Source organism: Caretta caretta, chromosome 8 (assembly GCF_965140235.1).
Source record: "Caretta caretta isolate rCarCar2 chromosome 8, rCarCar1.hap1, whole genome shotgun sequence".
Taxonomy (NCBI): Eukaryota; Metazoa; Chordata; order Testudines; family Cheloniidae; genus Caretta; species Caretta caretta.
In genome coordinates this window covers 69,807,855-69,821,756 of record NC_134213.1, presented here as the reverse complement: position 1 = coordinate 69,821,756, position 13,902 = coordinate 69,807,855, and the positions used below count along the sequence as shown (strand labels likewise).

The following is a 13,902-nucleotide window of genomic DNA, read 5'->3' as shown; positions in this document are numbered from 1 at the left end:
AGTATTTCCTTTTGGATTCTCTTCTGGCTTTAAATATTTCAACTAGATATAGTTGGATACTGAAATACTTGCTCCACCTGACTACCACCAGTACCTCAGAAATATCCATTTGTAATGTTAAACTAACTTGCCTTTTACCTCAGAAAGTGTGAGATTCCTATAACCATGTTAATCATCAAAACAGTGCTGTCTGAAGTTAGATCAGAGAGTAGTAAGCAGCTGCTATAGCATGAATGAGAAAAACTAAACAAAAGCACAGGCACCTGGGAAGGAAATTAAATAGAAAGGACAGATGAGGGAGAAGGAATAACATGTTGTTTTTAAACTGAGTTAAACTGAGGTGATGAAATGAGAAAAAATAACATCCAGAAAATAATGTTCTTTTACAGAATTGTGTGAAAAACGTCAGCATCAAAGTACATTCAGCATCAATTTTCAGATTCACCATCATTTTTACCAACTTTTCTTTTTGAAAATGTCTCCAAATACAATGAATATGCAAATTAGAAAGATGTAAAAATATGTTTATTTGGGTTGTAAGAGAGAAGATGATTGAGTAGAGGCCATTTGAAAAATGCACTGTTTTTCACAAAGTATCATTGGGCAGATGAGAAATTAAGGGCACAAGGAGGAAAAACAAGGCAAAAGTTACATTTAGAAATAGACCATCCCAGTTATGATGGAGAGAATGTAACTGTTGCACATATCAATCACCCTTAAAATGTATACACAAAGACATGAAAGAAAAAAGTGGAGAAATATGATGTATTGTTCACTATACAAAGTAATATCCAAAGAACAGAAAATGACAAAGGGTGAAATCCTGGCCCCGCTGAAGTCAATAGCACACTCCCTTTGACTTAAAGGGGCCAGGATATCACCCATAATCAAGAGGAGGCCAGAGGCCGTAGCATCTAAAGTTGCAAAGCAAGAACAATTTGAATGATGTAGGTGAGTCACAGAACCCAGGGGTGAGAACTGGCTCATTGGCTTGAACTGTTTCAAACACAAAAACAAAGCTACATTTAGAGGGTAAGCTGTGTGCATGGCAGGACAGAATGTGACTTTTTGGAAATGAAAGGTTAGCTGATGATCTTCAAAGAGTCACAAGAGATGTGTTTGATGTCTGTCCGTCAACCAAAAATCCATGTTATATAACTAGAAATTTTATTATACCCAAAAAAAAAAAACCCAGGTTGGGTCCTAGTCTCCAACCACCATGTCTATGTCTACACCACGTAAGAGCAGCAAAGCAAATTGGCAACATTCGTTCCCAAGGGTTTCAAGAATATGTAGCCCAAACAAAACAAAATGATACTTTAATCACAAATGCATTATCAAAACCTATGTGAGTCAACCTGTAATGAACATCAACAGACCAAATTAAAATTAGTAACATCCAAGTCATCATCACCCAGGGCAATTTACATTAGCTGGATAATGACAAATGCATCCTTTTTATTGGACATTTTTTCTTATTTAGTACCATCATGGCATCACAGCATTCATCAACTGCAACTCCTACAAAATCATCAGTGTCCTTATGGTCTTTGTCCTGTCCATGCCCAGTCTGTGGGTGTGCCCACTCTCAGTACATAGGTTTACCAAAGAGGAAGCAAGAGATCAAACAGGCATTCCTGTATTAGTGCAAGACACTGACCTAAGATTGCTAGGTTTCTAATTAGTCATCTGGGTATATTCTGGTATGCTGGCAGCAATATGATTGCTGCTATTTTTTACATCCCTCATACACTTATACCTCTGAGAAACTTTTCTCGCAGCTAACCACTTGGACTGCCCATGTGAGCAGAGTTACCCATGAGTTCCTTTTCAGGACTGGGCCCTCGAGAATGAGTAATCTTGATGGATTGGCTGTGCTGAATATATTGCCTCAAATCAACGCAAACTTTTAAAGAAAATCTGGATCTATTAGTGTGAGCCTGATCCTAAAAGAGAGAGCACCTAAAATTTTGTTATGAAACTTTTGTGAGGGAAACCTATATTAGCAGGTTTAGATGGGGGAAAATTTTGATGTGACTGGGTTTGAGCATAGACAAATAATGCTGACTGGGTTTGGACCGGGAAAGCTTTCAGTGTCAGAGGGAAAGGTTTCTATCAATATTTCAAATGTCACTGCTTGGTCCTCCAATATCAGAGATGCCAACATGTAACGTAAGCAGGGAAAATTTTAGATGCCAGTATGTTTTAGGAGGAGAAAACTTTAGATGTTGGTGAGTTTCACATGAAAAACTTTAGAGATGACTCTGGAAAGGGGAATCATTCTATGGGGGCAGGTTTGGGTGGAAAAACTTCCTTTTAATATTTTACTTGCCAGAACCTCTTCTTATACAATTCACTTGTGCAAGGCAATTTGTACACAGAAAAGTTTCTAGGAGAGTAGACTCCTGCAGACATTTCATATAAAAGTTAATTTCCTGAGTGGCCTGCATTCTTCCTTCTCTCCAAGTGCCATTCCTCTCTTCTGGCACAACCAAGTCCAGAGTCCTTGGTCTGAAACCCCTCCCAGTAGGCCCAATTGGGGCTATTATTCTGAGATACTCAGGGACAATTATGGAACTTACAGATATGGTGTTTCTAAGATGACTCTCGGTCCATGTTGAGTGTGTAAGCACTACACGGACTGGAGCAACAGAGAGTGTGTAGTCTCAGGATGTCAAACTTATTTTTGCATAGGGATGCCTATGGCCACCTGAGAGAGGAGAGCATGCTCCCTTCAGCTCATGAAGTTTATACTGCACAAGCCAATATACTCTGAAGTCTATCCAGCATATAAAGCCTTATGCATGTAAGTGTTTAATTTACTGAAGTCATCTTCCTGTACAGGCCCCACACAAGGCCACTTATAGTTGTAATTCTTGTGCTTGGCATTACAATCTCTGTGCTTCCACATGGGTAAAAGAGACCCCAAAGGAGTGGGAATGAGGCAGGGCATGGCCCTGTTCTTTCCACTCCTCACCAGCACATTGAATGGGCCTAGGACACTGGCTGGAGAATGCTGTACTCCTTGAAGAGGTGTAGCAGTGAACAAAGTTATCTTGCATTCTGGGGAGCTCCAGTAGAATTTCTGCCTTTGTGGTGGTCTGACTCCACTCTATTCCAAATGCAAGGTTATGTCTTTAAGATGTGATTTTTAAAAAAATTGGTTGACTACAGCTGAAATGTAACACATTCCATATCAACTCAACTCTTGTCTCTCTGACGTTTTGGGAGGGTATGTAGCCCATAGAAATGTATATAATGCTGGGCGGGTGCAAGATGGTTTCTATTTTGTAGGGAGAAACTAGTGGAAATAACGATGAAGATCAAAGGTTGGATTTTTTAATATGAAATGTGACATCTGTCACTGCTACAGTACATTTATTTAAAAAATTTCATTAACTTTGGGATATCTACCTTCCCTTTTTTAACCCATGAACAAATATAACATTTCTACCTAGCAGTAAGTTACAATGTAACAAAGCTAACAAGCTGGTTTGCCAGCTCATTTGCGTTAATATTAAACTCAAAAACAGAAAAGACTACCAAGCCAAGAAAACTCAAAAAATAAGGTACGTATATGGGTAGGTAGGAAACAAACAAACTACTTCACACCTTTTCAGCCTATTTATCCTTGTAATCTCTATTATAATGGCTAGTGAACCATCCCCTAAGTGAATCACTGTTGTGAAAAACCCATAAACAATATATTTAATTGTAGGTGTTGCATATACAAAATACAATTAGTTTACACCTCTAAGCTATCTGATATAGATATCAGGGACAAAGTATGAACGACTATGGGATAAAAGACTTAAAATCCGAGTGATTCCATGCAAGAACAGAGGAGCATGCAAGGCCAGTTTTTGCGATTCTTTCTCATGCAAAACTCCCATCGACTACAGTGGGAGTTTTGCTCTAATGTAGATGGCATGATTGTTTCTACAATAAATATATACAACTCAGTGGAGGGGGAAAAAGCTTTTTTACTTCACATAGCTGACCTGTACTTGGCACTTCAGAAACAGAAAAATGGTCACATTATCTGAAAGAAACATATCAAGATAAAGTGGCAGAGACCATGCTGTGTGGCCCCGAACCTCTGACTGCTGAAAGGTGTGCTATGCGTTCGTGATGGATTGTGGAATGAATATGTTGTGGACACAGCCATCTTCCAAGAATAACATTCTGGGGAAGACAGGCAGGTAGGAAGTCTGTGTATTGTTTCCTGAAATCCCCTTCAATCCTTTCCACTAAGAAGTGAAATACTAGAACACTAGGAAGATATTAAACCACGAATGAGAGGGAAACCAGAGTGGAATCAATCAGGGATCTAAAAGAGGAAAGGAGAAAATTACTAGGAGTGTGAAATTTGAAATGGACATAATTAGAACTTGTAGCAGAATGTTACTGCTCAGGAAACACAAGGATAAACAAATAGGGCCTTATTCTGATCTAAATTATACCAAAATTACTCCAGTGGAACTCCAGAGTTATGCCAATATACCATCAGTGTAAATGAGAGCAGAATCAGGCCCGCAGTTTAAAGAAAGAGGTAGATATTTTAAAAGTATAGGAGATGAAAGAGAATTTAATTTTATAGAAAATACATTTAAATTGAAAAACTGTCTTTTTTTTTTATAGCCCAGCAGTCTGAGTCTATTTGAATTTAATCATGAACAGTTTAGTGCTATGGGCCAAATTCTGATCCTAGTACCTTCAGCATGAATCAAGAATAAATTCAGGAAGTTACACTGGTGAAAAAAAATGGTGTAAATGCGAAGAGAGTTAGGCCCACATTATTCATTACTTTACTTGGTTTTTACTTGGTGCTTTTAGGGCATTCTGCTATGTTTGAGATCGTAGGTGTCTAATATCTAAACATAAAGCAAAGCTCTTAACTACTTCACCAGAGGCTGTTACACGGATACACTGATTATGAAATACCAGAATAACATTATAACTTACTTTTTCACCAGGAGCTCCAATAGGACCTTGTGGACCAGGAAGCCCCTATTAGAAAGAAGCCAGTGTGTGAGAAATCAGGGATAACAATATACATACATTTTCCCTATTAAAGAGCCCTCATTAATCTGTTTAAACATAGCAGCAAATATAAGTGTGGGGGTGGGGGGTGGGGGGGCATTAAACCAGTTAGATAAGAAGCTTTGTGTGAGCTTTTTGCACAGGCTACTCTTCTGGCATCAAATGTGTAACAGGATCCTATTCAGAACCCTCCTACAGGTGTGGCCCTTCCTGCTGGCATTCCAGGAACACTGAATGAGTCATTTTTCTTGCAAATGAAAAAGCCCTCTGCAAGCTTGCTTTAAAATTCTGCTCCCACTGCACTATGCACATTTTCAGTATTATTTATAAAATCCTTCATGCTTTATCAGTCCTGCATATGAAAAGCTAACCCTATGCTAATCTGTATTCATTAAACATTTGTTTAAAGGAATGTGGTATAACCTGTGGGTTACTGAACACTTACTTGTGGACCTGGGATTCCTTGTTGACCAGGAGGTCCTGGTTCCCCTTGAGGACCCTACCATGCAAAAAATACAGAGGCATTAGGTTTGGGCTTCTGTGTTACAAATCTTCATTGTCAGGCCTAAAGTAATACAGGCACATCTCTGTGTTTTCCATCTTTTAAATTTACCAACTAACCGTCTCTCTAGTCTGATTTTCAAGTTCATTTATATCATCAACATTTTATTAATGTGGGGCTAATTCCACCCTGAGAGCTGGAGTCTGGGGGCTACAGGAGGTTAAATGAGGGCAGAATTTAGGTTTGAGTAGATGATACACAAGGCTGTTCTTTTCAATACAACAACAAGAGGAATCTGAATTTTAGATTAAACAGTGACAGGGTAGGGAAGGGGAAGGATTTTGACAATCCCAAACCTCTGTTTATTTCCCTAATTATGTACCTACCAAGTTTCCTTTTGGACCTGGGGGGCCATCAACACCTGCAACACCCTGCAACAAGAACAAAAATAGAGGCAACACTAGTCGGAATTATTTTTTACTGGAAATTGCACGTTTAAAATACCTTACTCTTTATGCTATACGTACAGGTTGTCCTGGGGGACCGGGTGTGCCCCTGGGGCCCAGTAGTCCTCTTTGACCCTGAAGAGAAGACACAATTCATAAAAATGTGGGTGCAATTCCTCCTTACAAGCAGATAGACTACAGGAGTAGGGGGAAGGGAGGCAGTGTAGCCTGACAAAAGGATTCACTGCTACATGGGACCCTCCTAACCTCTGCCCTGTATTGGGAGCACAATATGGATTGACAAAAAGAAAAGGAGTACTAGTGGGACCTTGGAGACTAACCAATCGAATGCATCCAATGAAGTGAGCTGTAGCTCACGAAAGCTTATGCTCAAATAAATTGGTTAGTCTCTAAGGTGCCACTAGTTCTCCTTTTCTTTTTGTGAATACACGGCTGCTACTCTGAAACCTGTCAATATGGACTGAAGGAGCCTGCTGTCGAGTAGCTCTGTCTTTCATACCAGAGAAAGGTAGGAGGGGGAGATTTTGTCTCTGCCACTGCCCTGAACACTGGTGCAGCACCTTCCACAGTCACTTGATCTGGGTGCTGACTATTTATGTATTTAATGAAAACAAGGTGGTGTTAATTATTTCTGTCATGTTCTGTATTGCTGTGGAAAGTGCTACCTTTCTTGGTAGTAAAATCTCTGCTAGATAGCTGAAAATTACTCATTTGTAGTCTTTCTCTGTATAATAAACAAATGGAAACTCTTCCACAAGCAGAAGGGCAGACCTGCTCCCACAAGCAATTCCACTGAAATCAATGGGACCATTCTTCTGAGGAGGGGGAGCAAAATTTGTTCCCTAGTAGTATTTTTAACTTTCTACAGAGTAACTGCATTTTGTTTTTCATTATTTGTGTCATCAGACACTGTGGCTGAAGTAGGCAGGACTCGTTCTCCTCTCTGTTTCATTATGTGTGAAGAGGATGCAAATTACTATCATTCTGACTCAGTAGCATTTTACACCCACTTTGTATCTGGAAGGGCCATATGTCAGATATTTAGGATAAAATTATCCTTTCTGAGCCAGGCCCCGGATCTCTTGCCTGCACGGCAGATCTCTGTTCTGCAGTCACAGCACCAGTGGAATTCCTACTGATATCAGTGGAATTCTTGGACATGTAACAATTGTGAAATATACAATAAAGAGAAGCAGTGTGGGCAAGGGGGGGAATTTGGGTGAAATTTTGCAGCCAAATATTCACTAAAAACAGACTGTTGTGAAATATCCCTAGAGGTGTCAATAGGCGGACTGTGACCTCACTGTGCTCATGTAAATCAGGAGTATGTCCACTGAAGTCAGTGCAGTTACACCAGAGTGAATGAGATATGGATCAGGTCCAGTGATTTGGAAGTTGTGTACCGTGGACTGAATTCATCCATGAATAATTCCAGTCATGTTAGTGGAGTTACACCCCAGAAGAATTTAGCCCATTGTTTACTCTCCATACAGAACTGCCATTTTTTTCCCTCTGGGAAAAGCTTAGTAGAAATTAATGAAAATCTTAGAGCGATTTTGTTCTGCAAAACAGTCAGCTTGCATACCAGAAATAGAACAGTAAAAAAGCTTTACTTACAGCTTCACCTGGGAGACCTCTGGGTCCAACCTCTCCATCTTCTCCCTGTCATTATTAAAAGGAATAGAAGGTTTAGCGTGAAGAGTATACGTCACCAAAATATTCCTCTTCTGGGAGGACTTTCTTTAGATGTTGTTGTATGTATTAGCGAGCTGAAGTTACTAGTAACATACTCTTGTTCCATCTTCACCGGGTGAACCAGGAGGTCCTTGTGGGCCACGATCTCCCTATAGAATTAAGAAAGCCATATTAAAATAATGCAGGTTACAACTCTGGCTTCAAACAACAAGAGATGGGAAAATGAAATACCACCTTAGCTGCATAATAGTATATCAGAACATCTTCACTGTAATAGCAAACAGGTACAAATCTACATGTTACTTGGCAGAAGTTTTCGTTTAGAGGTGGATCCAAAATCTGTTATCAGATTAATGTGAGGAGGGATTAACATTTCAGAAATGTTCAGTAATCATATCATCATTACTGCATGTAAGGCTGGGTTCTGCCGTAAGAACGGCCACACTGGGGCTTCTCAGGCCTATGTACACAGAGCCTCAGCAGATTTTGGACTGATGTAGTTAGGATTTATTTTTCTTTTCTCATTTTTAAAGAAGGCTAGTGTGCTGCATAGTTTAAACACAAATGATTGAGCTCTTTTTGGAGAGGGGATTTTTAATCAGTGATCTCCTTATAGGACTGAATAAAAATCAAGTGTTCATGCTGATTCTTCTAGCTTTAGCAGTGTCTCCAAGGTGCTGACCACAGCTGTGAATCCTAGAAGAGTTATATGGAATCACTCTTGAGTGTCTCCATTCTTTTTCTCCTTCAGAGTGCTGCTGGGGAGGTTTAGGTGATTGCTTATTTACTCTTGTATAAGGGATGGCAGGTGTTTATTCCACTGCCCTACTGTTCATTGTGATTGTGGGGTCATTAAGAGAGATAGTGAGGTTCTATTAACTGCACCTTTGTTGCCTCAAGCTGAGTTACATTCTACATGCTGCTATGCCTTAACATTGTTCAAAAACATTTGCTGGTGCAGACAGAATGCAGCTTCCTATGTGTTAAGTGACATTTATTCCTAAAAAGAATATGCTAAAGGTTGGTGTTTTTTTTTTTTTTTAAACAACATCAGTATTCTTGCAGATAAAATATAACTACAGTAGAAAAGGATTTATTTCTCTTTTTCCACTCTGTGTTTTTTTATTACAGGGAATACAAAGGTGATACTAAACTGGGAGGAGTGGTAGATACACTGGAGGGGAGGGATACGATACAGAGGGTCCTAGACAAATTAGAGGATTGGGCCAAAAGAAATCTGATGAGGTTCAACAAGGGCAAGTGCAGAGTCCTGCACTTAGGACGGAAGAATCCCATGCACCGCTACAGACTAGGGACTGAGTGGCTAGGCAGCAGTTTGGCACAAAAGGACCTAGGGGTGACAGTGGACGAGAAGCTGGATATGAGTCAACAGTGTGCCCTTGTTGCCAAGAAGGCCAATGCATTTTGGGATGTATATGTAGGGGCATTGCCAGCAGATCGAGGGACGTGATCGTTCCCCTCTATTTCACATTGGTGAGGCCTCATCTGGAGTACTGTGTCCAGTTTTGGGCCCCACACTACAAGAAGGATGTGGATAAATTGGAAAGAGTCCAGCAGAAGGCAACAAACATGATTAGGGGACTGGAACACATGACTTATGGGGAGAGACTGACGGAACTGGGATTGTTTAGTCTGCGGAAGAGAAGAATGAGGGGGAATTTGAAGCTGCTTTCAACTACCTGAAAGGGGGTTCCAAAGAGGATGGATCTAGACTGTTCTCAGTGGTAGCTGATGACAGAACAAGGAGTAATGGTCTCAAGTTGCAGTGGGGGAGGTTTAGGTTGGATGTTAGGAAAAACTTTTTCACTAGGAGGGTGGTGAAACACTAGAATGCGTTACCTAGGGAGGTGGTGGAATCTCCTTCCTTAGAAGTTTTTAAGGTCAGGCTTGACAAAGCCCTGGCTGGGATGATTTAGTTGGGGATTGGTCCTGCTTTGAGCAGGGGGTTGGACTAGATGACCTCCTGAGGTCCCTTCCAACCCTGATATTCTATGATTCTATGAATGTTTATGCAAACAGCTCCTTGCATTATGTCCTCTCACTACACATGAATCTGAAGGGCTGCAGCTATCTGCTTTGGCTTTGAATAGGACTGCTTTCAGATTTGTCATACTTTCTAAATATTTAGAGGACTCCCATTTTAATATAAGTATTATAGTGATTCCCAAGCAATGGGATGGAAGACTTGAAAAGGCTTTCTTTATTTGTTTAAAAAATATGAATTCGCTATCTATATTTCTGAATAAGAACAAAAAAGGTTTCTTTCACCATACAATTAAATGTCTCAAAGTTTGCCAGCTCTGATATGCCATATTAGAAAGCAGACATAGATCTCCACCCTAAGTCAACTCTGGAAGGGTTACTCAGTCTTCAGAGGATACATGAGATATGCACAGTGATTAGATCAGTGATACTCAGTAGGCGGCCCGGGGGGCAAATGTGGCCCGCCAAGGCTTCCTGTGTGGCCCACCAGCTCACCTTGAAACAATGTTTATAATTAAATTCACAAACAGTGATGCACTGCCTATCATTTGCCTATGCCTTCCTTAGTAACTTACTGGCGGTGCTTCATTTGTGATGAAAGAAATGCCAGGCCTGAGCCTCAGCAAGCCCCGGCACAAATTAAGCAATGGCTGAGTGGCCAGATAGTGGCGACTGCTGGCTGGGCCCCCAGCTGCGAAGGCAGAGCCACCAGCAGCAGCACAGAAGTAAGGATGGCAATACACCATATCATGTCACCCTGGCTTCCATTTTGCTGCTGGTGGCAGTGCTGCCTTCCGAGCTGGACAGCTGGAGAGCAGCGGTTGCTGGCCGGGGAGTCCAGAAGTGCCAGAGCTATGAACTGCCAAGCCTAGAGGTGCTGGGGCTCAGCCCCAGTAAGTCCAGGCACAAAGGAAGCCCTGCTCACTGGATCTTACGTTCTTGAGATAGCAACAGCTACGACTGAACTCGGGCGCCAACCTTTTTTTTCCATTAGTGATGGAAATTGAGCCAAAAATGAAGGCAGGTGGGAGTAAATGTTGCCAAGTTGATAGCAAAAACTGAGGTTTCAACCCAAACTGGTCAGCGGATTTTCTATTTATTACGCCACCTCATATAAACGCAAAACCTTTGCGTTTAATATTCCAAACCACTGTCTCTATCTGTGAGATCATCAACATGAGGCATCACATTGAATCAAAGCTTGGTAACTTCAATACGGCCTATCCTGGCAGTTTTGCAAGACGTGAAACAACTGAAAACTCTGACGTCTTTGTAGCATACTTCAAATGTCATTCTCACACCATCAGCGACTGTAGAGGAAAAAGCAACAGCTACTTCTCTTCGAAAACATTGGTAATAGCTAAAAAAAGAAAAAGCCTGTCCTGGATGCCGAGCTTGTGAAGGAGAGCACATTGGAAATGCTGAAGGAGCTTTTTGCCAGAAATAAAAGATGACATTGTGAACTGTGTGAAGCAAGTTCTCCTGTCTGATTCCACAACAGTGCGAAGATTGGAGGTAATTTAGGAGGTTTATTTGTTAGCACTGGTTTCTGATTTTAAAAATGCCAACATGTCTCTTGCAGTGAACGAATCAAGCAATTTAAGTGACACTGCCCAGTTATCACTGTTCGTTAGATTTTATGATGGTTAAATGTTCAAGGAAGAATTTTTGTGCTTACTACCATTAGAAACCTATGCAACAGAGATAATTTTTGAAAAGTTAAAGGCTTTTTTGAAAAAATTGGTTTAGATCTGTAGGAAGTAAACTTGCTTGTTACAGACAGAGGTCCCTCTATGACAGAGAAAGAGAAGGGCTTTGCTTCACATTTGGCAGCGATAAATCCTTCATTAAATACACTTCATCGCATCATTCACCAGACTGTCTTGTGCAGTTAATTGTCAGGGGACTTAAGAAAAACAATGGGTATTGTGAGGAGATTGGCTAACAAGATACATTCAGCTTCTACCTTGCAACTTCATTTTTTAAAACTCTTTTACAAGATGTTTCAGCCAAATACAGTGACCTGTTGCAGCATAATACGTTCGCTTATTAAATAGGATAGAGAGAGATTGTGTGCTTCCAAAAGAAATAATAGATTTTCTTTCAAACTACAAGACCAACATAGCTCATGAGTTCCTAGAATTTATAAATGAAGTCCCCTCTATGTCACAGGTAGATTTTCTGTGTGATAAAACCGGTAACTTGAATTCCCTAATTTGCAGCTCCAAGGGTGTGCAAGCAGTCTCAGGGATCTGTTTGGAAAAATGTGTGCCTTTCAGAGGAACCTTGAAATCTTTCAGACAAACTTAACAGGAAAGACGTTGCACTTCACCACACTGTGTGTAGTTGCTATCGATGAAATTGATGCAGGAATTCCTATTCATCAAAAATTTTAAAATGTGATTTGAGAATTTTAAAATTCCAAAGAATTTGCTTTTATTTGTTCGTGGTCCGTTTTTTGTCCCTACTGATGAACTCTGCCCTGCTGAAGCCAAGAATGTTCTTGATTCAATTGATGAAGGTGCCTTTCAATTAGAAATTGTTAAGCTCCAGAGCTCAGATATCTTGAAGACAAAAATTCAGAGAAATGGGACTTTGTGATTTCTGACTCAATATGCTGACCAGTTTCAGAATAGCCATAATCTAGCCATCTCTTAACGATATTCGGATCAATGTACCTCTGTGAATCTAGGTTTTCTACCATGAACATTATAAAAAACCAACACTGCAATCATCTGACAGATGAGAATCTTTACCAGTGCATATGCCTTGCCCTGACCTCCTATAAACCTGTCTCCACAAAGCTTGCCAGAGATCGTTGATATCACCTGTCCCATTAGAGATTGCCACAAACACAGGTAATAATGTTGATTTATAAACTTCGTTAAAAGACAGAAACACTAATACTTATGTTGCAGTCAAGGTCTTTATTGATTGGCAGCTGAAAGGTTTTTATTATTATTATTTTGTCAGCCTCTGCGCAAATGGCCCACTTCTTGACATTATATTCTCAAATTGGCCTGTGGGTAGATCTAATTGAGTATCACAGGACTAGATCTTAATGTCTGGCACCCTCTACTGGCCACCTACCGATCAACCAACATTTCAAATCGGCAAAGAGCTGCTTGTTTTTATTCTCTAGGAAGAAAGGAATTGATGAAAAATGATTGAGAGAATTGTGAATTGTACTAAAAGTACAAACAGGACTGAGGAGAACAACTTCCAATACTACTACAACACACTACACTGTAGGCATATGTGGAGTATTCAATGTCTCCCCGAGTTCCTGGGAAGTGTAGCTACTGCACAAGCCCTTCGAAAATTGCAGCATATATTTCCATCCGTGGTTTGCTAGCTCCACCCACGAAGAGGGTGGAATCATTATCCTGCCTTATTCTTGTTCCTTCTGTGGTGGCTAAGACTTACGAGAGAACTAGCAAGAGAACCTCATTCAGGAGAGCACAGGGAAGTGCAGCTGTGACTAGCGCTTGCAATAGGGATGCATTCCAAGACGATGACTTCTTCCACCACAACTGCTATACAGGGCCAGACACAACCAGATTTAGCTCTCAGATCTGGTCTTTCTCCAAGTTCTGGAATGTTGATATTTGAAGTGTTTGGATTGAGTAAGGGTATGTCTACACTACGAAATTAGGTCGAATTTATAGAAGTTGTTTTTTTTTTAGAAATCGGTTTTATATATTCGAGTGTGTGTGTCCCTGCAGAAAATGCTCTAAGTGCATTAAGTGTATTAACTTGGCGGAGTGCTTCCACAATACCGAGGCAAGCGTTGACTTCCAGAGTGTTGCACTGTGGGTAGCTATCCCACAGTTCCCGCAGTCTCCGCTGCCCATTGGAATTCTGGGTTGAGATCCCAATGCCTGATGGGGCTAAAACATTGTCTCGGGTGGTTCTGGGTACATATCGTCAGGCCCCCGTTCCCTCCTTCCCTCCCTCCGTGAAAGCAGCAGAAGACAATCGTTTCGCACCTTTTTTCTTGAGGAAATGAGATTCAAGAGTTCGCGGTTCTTTTCCTATCTACCTGGCCAGTGCATCTGAGTTGAGAGTGCTGTCCAGAGCAGTCACAATGAAGCACTCTGGGATAGCTCCCGGAGGCCAATACCGTCAAATTGTGTCCACAGTACCCCAAATTCGAGCCGGCAAGGCCGATTTAAGCGCTAATCCACTTGT

The 13,902-nt window shown here is 40.8% G+C and overlaps 1 protein-coding gene across 3 annotated transcripts in view; it reads right to left on the bottom strand.

Moving 5' to 3' along the window:
• Positions 1-13,902, bottom strand: part of COL11A1 (collagen type XI alpha 1 chain) — a 234,301-nt gene that overhangs the window by 124,097 nt on the left and 96,302 nt on the right. For all 3 annotated transcript variants that reach the window (XM_075131591.1, XM_048861614.2, XM_075131590.1), the window contains 6 exons: positions 7,803-7,856; positions 7,630-7,674; positions 6,073-6,126; positions 5,932-5,976; positions 5,489-5,542; positions 4,966-5,010 (listed from right to left, as the gene is read on the bottom strand). In XM_075131591.1, coding sequence (XP_074987692.1) covers positions 4,966-5,010; positions 5,489-5,542; positions 5,932-5,976; positions 6,073-6,126; positions 7,630-7,674; positions 7,803-7,856 — 297 coding nt within the window. The remainder of the gene's footprint in view (positions 1-4,965; positions 5,011-5,488; positions 5,543-5,931; positions 5,977-6,072; positions 6,127-7,629; positions 7,675-7,802; positions 7,857-13,902) is intronic.